This window comes from Calliopsis andreniformis, chromosome 12 (genome assembly GCF_051401765.1).
Source record: "Calliopsis andreniformis isolate RMS-2024a chromosome 12, iyCalAndr_principal, whole genome shotgun sequence".
In the NCBI taxonomy this organism is placed as follows: domain Eukaryota; kingdom Metazoa; phylum Arthropoda; class Insecta; order Hymenoptera; family Andrenidae; genus Calliopsis; species Calliopsis andreniformis.
Window position 1 is genome coordinate 12,338,913 of NC_135073.1, and position 12,365 is coordinate 12,351,277.

Consider the following 12,365-nt stretch of genomic DNA (forward strand, 5'->3'; position numbering starts at 1 on the left):
TTACGTACAGATTATACTCTTACCCTCATTAATCTTTATTACAACAGAGTAGTCAATTCTAAGTTCAAATACAGGTTTGCAAAAATTTGAATACAGAAAGTAGAAATAAATGTCAAATATAATGTTAATTTTAGAAAACTCTATAAGAGATTCTACAAAAGTCTACCCAGCTTAGATCAACTCAAGAGGCTTCTGCAAGGTTTGAATAATCATTTTTGTCCCGTGTATCGACTTCTAATCTCCCATTATCTGAACAGACTAATCTGGTCGTCTCTCCTTAAGAAATCACTTTCCCATTTCACGAGATACACAGCGATCCCAATCTCGATGTTCATCTGAAGCAACCATCGTTCCAAGTAGGCTACACCGCGACTACAGAATACCCGATCCCGATGGCACCGCCAAAGGCGGTTTCACGAATTCGTTCCGCTGAATAATTCATCCGCTGTTGGTTCCAGGATCGTAGCAGGCGAACGCGGGTCTGGGTCTTGTGCGTTCGCGGTACGTGAGCAAGTAAATCGTTACGAAAGTGGATCGTTAGTTACGTCGTCGGGCCCTATTTACATGCGTTTCGGTCGACGACACGGCTGCTTTCAAGGCGGAAACAACGTGGCGCGTGGATCGGAAACAGAACACAAACGTAAACGAGCTAAAGGTGGGCGTAAGATCGAGAAAGTAAAGAAGTGGAAGAAAGAAAGGGGGAGCATAGAATAAACGATATAGAAAAGGTGGACAAGTACAGAACGGCATAAGCGTCCGCTTCGATGGCAATCTAACGGCTTACTTGGGCAGAATGTCACAGCCCTGCCGCATTAAGGATCCGATGGTGAACCACATGCAGTTGAGCAGCTTGAAGCGATTCTCCAGATGGTCCGGGTTTTTGTTGCACGGATGAGGATTGTACCACTCGTACGGGGTGAATCTAAACTGATCAACTCTAGACAACAGTCTGATCCTTTCTAGCTGTCCGCGGCTGTCTATCCACGGGCTCGATCGCCATTTACGTATGAAGATTGGCCGCGTGGACGTCGAGAAAAAGAAGTCGAACGGAACGCGACAACTCGCTGCCTCGTCCATCCGCTACCGGTCACTTCTCTTTCGTTTTTATTCCGCGTAGCTGAACGCTCGCATCGCGATTGATCGTGAAATTAGAAATGGTACGTCCGTTCTGTTCGAGGGAACGCTCGAGAATCATCGTGAATCGAATACCTATTAACTGTAGACTGTTCGAGCAGCGAATGCTAGCCGGGCAAAAGTATTATCTCGGATACGTATCAGCGATGGTTCGTCCCGATTCTATTCCTGGAGGCAGAAATTCTGTCATGGCTGGGTCAGTTCGTACCGCAAAAATTTGTCGAGATTTTCACGTGATATAGTCGAAGCTATTAGGGGATGCAGGGACTCGTTCCCATCGGATCTCGTTCGGATACGAAATTTCGTTGTGTGGTGGGAGAGAGATATTTTTATCGGGGGCTTGGTAAAATGGATTCACTTGCCTGGCGAGTATGAAGAGCAGCACAGAGACACCGAGATAAGCTGTCGCCATATAAATCCAAACGTCCAGGCTCAGAGGGCTGAGGAACGAGAACAGATTTGGCGGCTGCTTTATGGGCTTACGGTACAGTATGCTGATTCCTGGAAATAGACATTACCTTGCTTTGCACGTTACATTATTTTTAGATAGATTGATGAGACGATTGATACACGCTTCTTTTCTAGGAGGATCATTTTACTGACTCTGGAACTCACGTCCTGTGACTTCAGTTAGCTTGAAGTCTATAGAATTTTTGTTTCTTTATTCATGTCAATATTTTTCATTTGTTTTTTTAACCCCAAATATATCCCCTAGAATATACTCAGGTTTGCCACACAAATTCGCTCTTTGGGTATTGTGACATAAATTAGGAGGTCAAAAAAGAAATAACAGGTGTCTAAGGTCTAGACCTACACCAATAGGATACTCATTATTTCTTCTCTCACCTTAAAATTTTCCCCACTATACTCAAGGAGGAACATCGCGGGGCAACCCTGAATATCCTTCAGCTCGAGAACCAGGGACCCAAATGAATGCCACATGTCAAGGCGATTCGTCGTTAAATCGATCCCCAGATCCATGGCACGCAAGGGAAGCAAGGTTCTAGGATTAAATACCACCCTCACCTAGGTTCATGAATGGCATGGTGAAGTCAACCGCCTGTTCCCGATCGTACGTGATGGTCAGGTCGGCGATGGCCAAGTCCGCTTTCTGATCGAGCAGTTCTTTCATCATGCCGTCCCACTCTTTCGTTTGTTTGTTGTAAGACCCGTATCGTCCGTCTGGCACCACCCGGAACGTATAATTGAACCCGAGAATCCTCGATATCTCGTAAATCAAGTCGACACTGTAGCCCTCGAACTGTTTATTTCCGGACAGCTTCTCGCTCGAGGCCTTCATCATGCAATACGGTGCACTCTGTGGAAGCAATGATCAATCGTTACCTCTGTCGCTTCGCTTTCGACCCTCGTCAGTGAAGAGTTTAGAAAATCCCTTCGACTTTGGGAATAAATTTGCTGAAGCAGTCCAAAATTATTGAGTTCAATTTCTTGGGAATATGTAATTAAAAAATTGCATTTCTTGACTTTAGGAAAAGGCTTGTGGACAATTTATAGGAGACTGTTTGTACGTGACAATTTGTACGTAAATCCTTAATTGGTATCCTGAAGGATTACTTAAAAAATCGAATGTTTTAAAAAGAAATGTTTTAAAATCGAATAATTAAAAGAAAAAAAAAAAAAATAGATGAGTAAAATCACAGCAAACCTCCCATATTCTAGTTAGTTCACTACTAACACCATTTCAGATGATCAATACCAAATAGTTCTAGTATTAATTATCCGTATTTCCCTCGAATACAAACAATACCCTGAAATTTAAAAAGACGACTTCATGGAAGCCACTCGTTCCACCACACCGATCGCTCGAAATCCCTCATCTATTTTCATTAATAAATATCTCCGCATCCTACCAGCCCTAGCAAACCATCACCATTGCAGGCGTCACGTACGTGGCACGTATGGAACCTCGCGCAGCGCGAACGAATCTGAATACGTGTCTGAATGTGAACAGCTAGGTCACTGGTTGAGCCAATAGAACCAAGGGGTAGGCTGAGCTCGTGGCGCTGCAGCCCTATATTCGCTCGAGGTAGCCCCTCCGTTTCGGCAAACATGAAAATTCAGGACTCGTGGCTCCTTTCGTGCACCGACGCTGCTTAATTAACGCAGCCGTGATTTGCGTCAGGCGCTAGGGAGGAATGGGATATGCGTGGAGGTGCGCGATCAAAAGCTGCGCTCTCGTCTCGGTGGACTTCCCCTCGCTGGAGGAAAAACCGCGCGCGGTTATATGCGAAAAATAAGCGGCCGATGGGCATCCTTGTCGGGCAGGAAAATGTGGAAACCGCAGAGGCGGAAAAACCTCGTGTGTTGCGCGAGCCTCGAATGCCAGCGCGTCCAAACGATGGGTCCGCGCGAAACGCGACGCGCTACTGTACAGGGGTTAACGAGAGGAATTTCGCGGAAACTACGAGGAATTTTGTGCGCTCAGCGTGTTAAACTGTGAAAAAAAGTTCGCGCGTGGGAAGTTTAATCGCTGCAGTTTGCCCGTGAATTGTTTAATCTTGTAACAACCATGTAGTACGTGGTACGTATTTAGGGGGACGAATTGGTTGATTTCGTATCCGAGGGTGGGATTGAGGATATTACTTTCTGTGAACTAAATGGAAATCTTTTCTGAAGAATTCTGTGCACGTGGCATGATATCAATTTGAAACACAAATATTACATTGTTATACAGGGTGAGTAACCTAACTGTGTCACCTGAATTTTTTTGTAAACTATTTATTATATGAGAAAACGTTTCAAACGAGAGCTGTTTGGTATCGAGAGGAGAATACCAAAGAGGAGTATACTCTCGATACCAAACAACGTTCATTAGAAACATTGTTTCGTACAATAAATAGTTTACAAGGAAATTCAGGAGGTACAGTTACGTGAATCACCTTGTATATATGTTTTGGAATTTCACTCGAATTTGACTACCTCTGGAATTTCTAGTTTACTCAAGTGTTCTGAGTAGTATCAGTTCCATATTGTCTTATCTGAGAATATCTAAATGTATCTATAACCAGTTGCACGATTAAAATTGATGTTAGTGTTCATATATCAGAACGTGGTCAAGTACTGGGACATTCACCATACATTCTTTACATACAATTACATAGGGTATCTTTAGCTGTTAGCATCTTCTTCCAAAAATGTCGTAAAACATCTACCATAAACTATTCCCCTGTAACTTGGACGTACTCTTAAATTCCTTCGCAGTCAACAACTTCGCAGTCTCTTCCGCGACGAATTCCAGACAAAAATTCCATCGAGTCGTTTAAACTCGGCGATTCCCCCCCCCCCCCCCCCCCCCCCCCCCCCCCCCCCGTTCTCATCCTCCGTATACAAGGCAGCAGCCGATTAATATCGCCATAAACACAGAGCATTTAGACGTTTGGAGTGCCAGCATTAGATCGGTTAAGTTCCCAGAGTCGTCTCCTTGGGCACCAGGAGAGCCCTTATCTCGTGGCTGTGCACCGTCGCTGGCTCGACGCTCCTCTCGCTGACACTTCTCCCTTCTCGTGAACTTTCGAGCCAGTTAATACATTCGCGAGTGCATTACTTGTCGCCACAATTAGCGCGAGCGTAAGTAACGCGCGTGACTCGTCGCGAAAGCTTCAATTAAATCGCGTATGTCCGCGAGTTTCCGCGGTTTTCTTCGAGGAAACAGAGAACGGGGGAGGGGAAAGCTAACGAGCTGACAGACGGCGAGGAAAGAAAAAGGAGAAGGAAATTCCTCGTTTCCGTCGCGGGTTCGTTCAACCTCGTTTCTGTTTCCTTTTCATTCTGGAAAAAACAAACAGTCGCGGGGCTTTAACGACACACGCCAGTGATTTACGTGCGCTGCACGACATTGAACGAGCATTTCTGAAATTCAGATTTAAGTGGTGGAACGCTGGTAAGTCGAATGTAGAGACCGCCACGGGTTCGTCCAAGTGACTGTGGGGAGAGTTTAGTCAGACTATGGCTCGGGAAATGCTGTTACAAACTGAGGCGCGAAACTTGCTTCTGTTTCGTGATTAATTGACGGAGAGTGGTTTCGGGAGTGTAGGCACCTCGCGACCACTCACCAGAATAGTAGTTACGATGAAGGTCTTGTTTTGAAGATTCTCCACGATTTGAGTGTACTCCTCTTTGTAGCTTCGCGTGAAGTTTATACCCTTCGTGCTGTTCCAGGTCCCGATCTTCTTCAGGCCTTCTTTATTGTTGAGCTCGATGATATCCAGGATGAAGTCCGAGCGGAATCCTTGGTGATCGAATTTGATGATGCCTGTCAGACCTTTCATCTCGACCTGAGAACAAATATCGAACTGCTTTTCACGCACAGTTACGAGAAATCTATAAAAATATATGAAGTAAAAATAATAAATTATGTTTGAGTGTTTGTTCTAGAGTTATTAATGAATTGCTGAAAAGGGTTCACAATTTTTGTAAAGTATGATTGACGAATGCGCTGTGGCAGTAGAATAAGACCAGGAGTCAGACGCATTTGTCAGACATGTTATAGGTTTCACAATTTTATTATTAACTCGGAAGCAAGTACTTTCTTCATTTTTTTCATTATATTTTCTGATGCGTTTAATGGAATTCTCTGTTCCTATGTTCATATTTTTTATTTTTATGTTACATAAAAATAGTTTGTTCTCTATTCCTATTTGAAGCTTATTATTTTTCACATGCAAGGATTACTTAGTCTCTTAGCCACAACAAAAATAACAACAGCTCAATTCTTTTTACACAATTTTTTGTAATGCGTTCCTTTGCATCAAGATCTAATTCCAACAAATTCTACACATAACATACATTTCTCAATCTCTTCATAATTTCTATACTGCTCGACTCCACTCATCCGAACCTGATTACTCCTAATTTACGAACTATATTAATATTCATTAGGTCTCTTACACAACCAACATCAATCTATAATATTATTCTATAAACTCCTCTATAAATAGAATTTATGTACCATTCATCTCCCAAATAAATAATAACAATAATACCTCCCCCTTCTCGAACCCCCCTTCAATATTCACGAATCCCAGCGATCAGCAATGTCCAAGTGCACGCGTCGCCGATCCCATTCGAAGCATCACGCAGACACAATATGAACTGCGTGTTTGCGCGGAGGACAGAGCGGCCGAACGTAATTACACGGGAAATTCTCGGTGACTAGTTCTAATCAATGAGTCATGAGTGGCGGGGGACGATTAAACGGACAGCCGAAATACGTCAGGCGGAACGATATCAGTGCACGGGAGCATGCCAGACAGGTTTCGTTTTCGAGCAACTCGCCGGTGGGAATTTCGTGATCGGCGCACAGTGGACCAAACTGCTGATCTGGCTGGTCAAAGGTCATTTTAGCGGCTGTCATAAAATCTCTTCATTCTTATTGCAAGCTATAAGATAGAGTCTAAAAGGTCCGAAATCACAGCAATAAATGAATTTTATGGAGCCTAATGACTTTAGTGCGCCTATAAAAGTATCCTTTTTGAATACCTATGTTATATGGCGGGTCGTAGCCATCGTTTTAGCACTGTAAAGAGAATTATATTTCATAGATTGTATGTATCTCGTAAACCATGCTTTATATTATACAGGATGCCCAAGCTGAAGCAGACTACCTAAATATCTCCTCTATTTTTAACGATCCGAAAATCGTGCATGTCATAATTTGAATGGTTTTAAAGGAGACATATTATAGAGGAAGAATCTTCTAGGTAGGATCATTTTTGTTTTAGTTTTATAAAGTTTCGCGTTATTAAACACGGAGAGGTATTTAGGTGGCCTGCTTTAGCTTGGACACCAGGGTGTATAATCTAGAGCATAATGAATTGTTACGTACAGTCTATGAAATATGATTCCCTTTACGGTGCTCAAATGACAGATATGACACGCCATACAGTATATGCAGAAAGATTAATTTTATAGGCACACTACGGTCATTAGACTTTATGAACTTAATTTATCAATTTCTTTTCGAACCTTTTAGACCTTTCCCCATAGTTTGCCATAAGAATCAAGAGATCGATCAGTGCTCACTAGTCGACCACCTCAATACTTCAAATACTGAGATAGTACTAAAAAACATCCTTCCCCTTTCTTCAATCTAAACGTACTCTTGCATCAAAAGAATCGACATCTCTTTCAAATTCTCGACTACTGGATCAACCTCCTTCTGTCACCGAAATGACTTTAGTGAAACAGTGGCTTGGCCCACTGTGCATCAGAGTGGAAAAATATTCCGTAGAACAGGCCTGGCTGCTGCAAATTGTGTAACCAGAGGGTGATCGCGCCGTGACCCGAGACCGCGGCAAATTCGGACAACGCGTCAGGCATCCGCAGGAAAATTGGCGAGCTCGGCCATTACCAGGCATAATTACCGGGGCCAGCTTTGACGCGTCAACCGAATTTTCGAGGACAAATTACCGATGTTCCGCGCTGAGGAACGTTTCTGGTGCCGGTTACGCGCAGTAATTAGCGAAATTGAAGGCAGCCTCGGCGCGCCCGCGGATCCGACCCTCTCGCGATATTTTTGCATCGGGCGGAACATTATTACGCGCGGTCGCAGCCCGACGAAATCGCGAGCGTGACGCGGCCTGAAATCCTCCGACCGCGTTCGTTGGCCCCTGTGTGATCAATAATAATACCAGGGACATCGTTAGCGGGTGCAAATATTTAAAACACAGAAAAAAAATACATCGGGGATGGGGACAGAGAAAAAAAAAACACAGTTATCGGAGTTGTATCTCGTTATCGGAGCGACTGATTTTTGACGTAAACGGATTTCGAGCTGTTTCGCTGCGCTGCCCGCGTTTATATCGTTGTTTGTTGTGATATTGTCCGTTTCATTTATATTCTATTGCTTGATCTTCTGATTCTATTTTTTGTTGTTGGCCTTTCAGTACTGGACCGTGAAAAAAGTGAGCACCCGAATGCGAACGGTTAAATTGATCAGTCGATAGAGGTGCACAGAGATGAATTTTGTTTTCGATGTTAGTTTTTATAATTTTACCTGGCTTTTGTGGAAATGTTTTTTTACGATTAATAGTCAAATAATTGAAATCCTGAATGTCAGAAAATGTAGATAACGAAGGTACAGTTAATAAAAAGAAACGACTCTAGTTATTTTCCACAAGATCCATGATATGAGTTACATTTGTCAACTCTACAGAGTGCAATACTTTCGAATTCCAGAATACAATAACTTCCGTTTTCAGGAGGAAGCATACTTCACAAATTATTCTCTTTGAACGATATTTACCACATATCTTTATAATCAGTTTTAATTTACACTAACAGAACGTTATTTCAAAACGAAATTTAATAAAGCACCTGCACACGTTCGTGAAACCTCTTTCTTTCGAATAACAGAAAGCAAGTACCTGAAGCTGAGCTAAAACGTACGTGGAAATCTCCTGCATAAAATCCGCGCTGCGCGTTTGATTGGGCACCGAATTCCTCAATTGAAAATATGTCCAGGGTTGAAAAGCAAGCATCGAGCATATCGACGCAGCAGCCTCGACTCCCCATCCCTATTAAAATCTTTGGAGTGAAACTGCTGGTTGCACGGTCGATTTCGGTCCTGGCGTGACGCGGCCCGTCAGCCGAGATTCACGGTCGCAAAACCGCGAGCTATAATTTGTCAACGGGGCCGACGGGTTCGTTTAACCCCGGGAGTAACTTTCCATTGTTTGGCAGAACAATCGGGGAGCATAGGAAAGGGCCCGTCCGCCTCCTGTTCCAGCGCGGACGCCAACCTCACCGCGCCTCGTACGTCTCTGTTTCTGGGGATGCGCGTTGCACATGGCAGCACTCGTGGCGCTCGTTAATAAGCACGAAACCTCGTACAGGGAACAGAGGGACAGTCAGATTAAGCATATCGTTATAATGGCTTATTACGTTGCCTGGACGACCGATCGATGACCATAATTCTGCGAAATTATAGCCCCCTCGCTAAACGATACGCCACCCCTCGCTAAGTGTCTCCACCCCTTGGTCCTCCCCGATACAGTATTGATAAACAATCGTACTGATTTCTGGTCGCAGGGATAATGGCGCGAGCAGCTGTATTCTACCCAAGCATGGAGAAAAGCAGTATCTACAGAAAGTATTTTAAAATTTTCTTAAGTAAATTAAAATTAAATTATCAAGTTACTAACTGGTACTTTATAGTGAAACAAGATGCAAAATATTTAAAATTATTCAAGAATGCAGAAAACTCAATTTCACATTTTTCTGTAGTTACTGTCTTTCTCCATAGTTGGATAGTATTGTGATATACCGGGACAGTGACGTTGTAAGGTAGAAAAATGGGGGTATTGCAAGGTATTTGATCGTATTGCTTGAGGTACCCTCACCTTTCCATTTTCTGACGTCACTGGAGCACATTTTGTCCCGATCTATCGCGACACTGGCGTGCCGTGTAACCGAATGAACGAAGGCTTTCGATAACAGCGCTGGGTGATATTGTCGCGTCAGTTACGGGACGTTTTTACTGTGGAATGGTTGGCTTCGAGCCGTTCGCGCCGTCAAGGCGTCCAATTACCTTCCCCTTGCAATTAGGGCGGTCGCGCCACGCTCTGACGCGCCTCGCCTCGGCCTGCTTTACATATTTCGTGTCGTAATCCCGTCATTTTTCTTCGCCTTCAAGGATCGCATGGCTCCCCGTCGTTCTCGTTCGCTAGTTCGTTTTTCTCGTTTCCCTTCTAAATGGTTCTAGCTAAGGTGGCTTTCTTGAGAGATTGAGCCAGTGATAAGATAACTCGAGGAAACATCAGTCTACTTTAACGTGCCACCGACGAGCATTAAGGATGCAACGTGAAATAAGAGGTAAATAAGCGGTAGTCTCGGTAGTCGTGTTATGGGTGGACAAAACGTGAGAAAGGAATCTGATACTGGTTGTCGAGGACTGAAATATTTAACGTTGCAAAAACCACTGATCAATATTACCTTCGAAGGTACCACCAGATACTCTACTTAAGATGGACTGGTTCACTGTTCTCTCGAAATTAGCAAAATCTTATTTTGATGATTTCTCAAAAGAGACAAATTTACTGTATCTTCCTTTTTGTTATTATACAGGCTATTAATGATTTTTTTGAGTCCTTGAGTCGCCCATTTTGTGACAGTACTTAATAACAAATTTTCTATATCTGATTACAAATAACACATGTATCTATTATATTTAACAACTCTTTGACTATCTTTCTTTCAGGGTGCCTCAATCACAAGAAGTTAAAGTCGACACTTTAACTGAGAATCAATTTCCACCGTCCTCAATTATCCTGTCCTTTTAATTTTATAGCATCGAGTGACTTCGCACGAGTACGCGGTTAAAAGTTCTCAGTCTGAACGATATAAATGTTCCACCGATACCGCGAAACTGTATGACAGTTTGAAGAGGGATTCAGCAAAGCCCTAGAGAGGTGGGTGGAAAAATTGCCGCAGCTTCGAAAGCTCCAAGTTAACCTGATAACTTAATTTCCACGTCCCACTGCAGCGTTCCTTTCTTTCCCTCTGCCAATTACGCCATAGGCCGTGCTCCCATCGGTATGAGGGAGACTGCGATGTCATCGTGACGCAAACATCGTTTCCTGATCGTTCGCGTCGCTTCAATTGGAGTGTTCCCAACGACACTGGGATAGGATTAAGGTTTCAATGAAATTATCCTCTTTTGTCGCGACAATGCATCTCTTCAGTCGTTACCTCCACCTTTCCCATGGAGAAACTGTTTTTAACAACTGCTCGTGGCTCTCTGCCAACCACGGTTGTTACACCGTGCCACTTTTGGAATTCAATGTTTTTTGGTTTTTGGGTCTTTTAGTATTGAGATTTATTAAAAATGAATTTATTGAGAATTTTTTCGACTTATTTTTACTATTTTGCTCCAAGAGTTCAGTATCTAGGGTCCCTAAATCTGCATTAATTTTTCATTAATTTTATTTTACATTTTCGAATGCTTATTTCCTGAATATTGTGTACAATATTTTAAATCTGGTAGTATAAGCTGAGAAATGACAATTTTACATGGAGAGTACGATGTGCAAGTTTATTCACTTGCGAGTTACACGTGGTAAGAGGTACACTCAGTCTGACCACCGACTCTATTGAATCTACTTCAAAGTAGAAGCGTTCTTTTCATTCCGCCACTCCTCGGTGTTTAAAATTCTACTTTCGTACATTCAGGGCTAGTCAAAATTCAAACCCAGTTTCCTTAAAAATAAAATACGTTTTGTGGAAAAGGATATTCTACACCTTTGACTTACTTCTACACGTAAAATCACTACTCTTTGGCTTATACCATAGATTCTGAAACCCTCTACATAAAATTCAACGATAAATATTAAACCTTGATTTCCTAAATATTTCGAAGACTTAAATACTTCTCTACTAACAATATACATGCAAAATTCTAGTACTCACGATCTTCATATAATTAATCAGCGAGTATCCATGAGGCCAGGTGTCAGTAGACTCGCAGGAGAGCGGCTTGATGTCGATCCTCTGGGACGTGTCCAAATCATGTAGCGCCTTGGCGAACAGATGCACAGCGTCGTACATCAGCGAGGTTTCAGTCTGAAAATATTCACGCAAGAAGTCAGACAATTTCAGCGCCCACACGTGGTCATGGAAAAACGTGAACGTGTCGAACGAAATCGCGAGAAATTTGTGCAACGACCGCTGATCGCGTCGATGTAAATCAGATCGCAGAAAAAGGCATCGAAAGGAATCGATTTCGATGAAATTCGCCTCTGACGGCGCTGAATCGCCGTTTATGAGGATGGCCAAAACTGGGATTCACGGTCGTAAAAGGGTATCCTATTTGTGTCCAGATCGAACGATTCCTTCGCTCCAGCAAACGAAACTTTGCGATCGTCGACAAGAACGCGTGAAGGTGACGCAGCCTTTCACGATCTCGTGGCGAATCGACACCTCTGTTCTACAGGCATTTATATTTCGCGACTGGAACACTCTATCGCCGCACGTATCAGCGTGGCTGTACCTTTACCTATTCGGGACAAGCCAATATCCTTACAGGACTTTACGAGCCACCGTTTAGGAGCCATTCGCCGAGAAAGGCGACGTGTTTCTGATTCGCGTTTGCCATAAGATTGCTCGTTCAATCTTCGACGCGAAATTAAGAGACCTAGTTAACGTGGATACTTTGTATGGGCTAGTTCGACTCGTTTAAGCGCATGGAATATCGAGCCCTTTGAAAACCGCTACTT

The 12,365-nt window shown here is 43.2% G+C and overlaps 1 protein-coding gene across 4 annotated transcripts in view; it reads right to left on the reverse strand.

Moving 5' to 3' along the window:
• Kair1d (Kainate-type ionotropic glutamate receptor subunit 1D) overlaps nt 1–12,365 on the reverse strand; it is a 157,083-nt gene that overhangs the window by 12,117 nt on the left and 132,601 nt on the right. For all 4 annotated transcript variants that reach the window (XM_076389483.1, XM_076389486.1, XM_076389485.1 and 1 more), the window contains exons 8-11: nt 11,560–11,712; nt 5,208–5,429; nt 2,161–2,452; nt 1,497–1,635 (exon numbers count right to left, since the gene is read on the reverse strand). In XM_076389483.1, the coding sequence (XP_076245598.1) occupies nt 1,497–1,635; nt 2,161–2,452; nt 5,208–5,429; nt 11,560–11,712 (806 nt within the window). The remainder of the gene's footprint in view (nt 1–1,496; nt 1,636–2,160; nt 2,453–5,207; nt 5,430–11,559; nt 11,713–12,365) is intronic.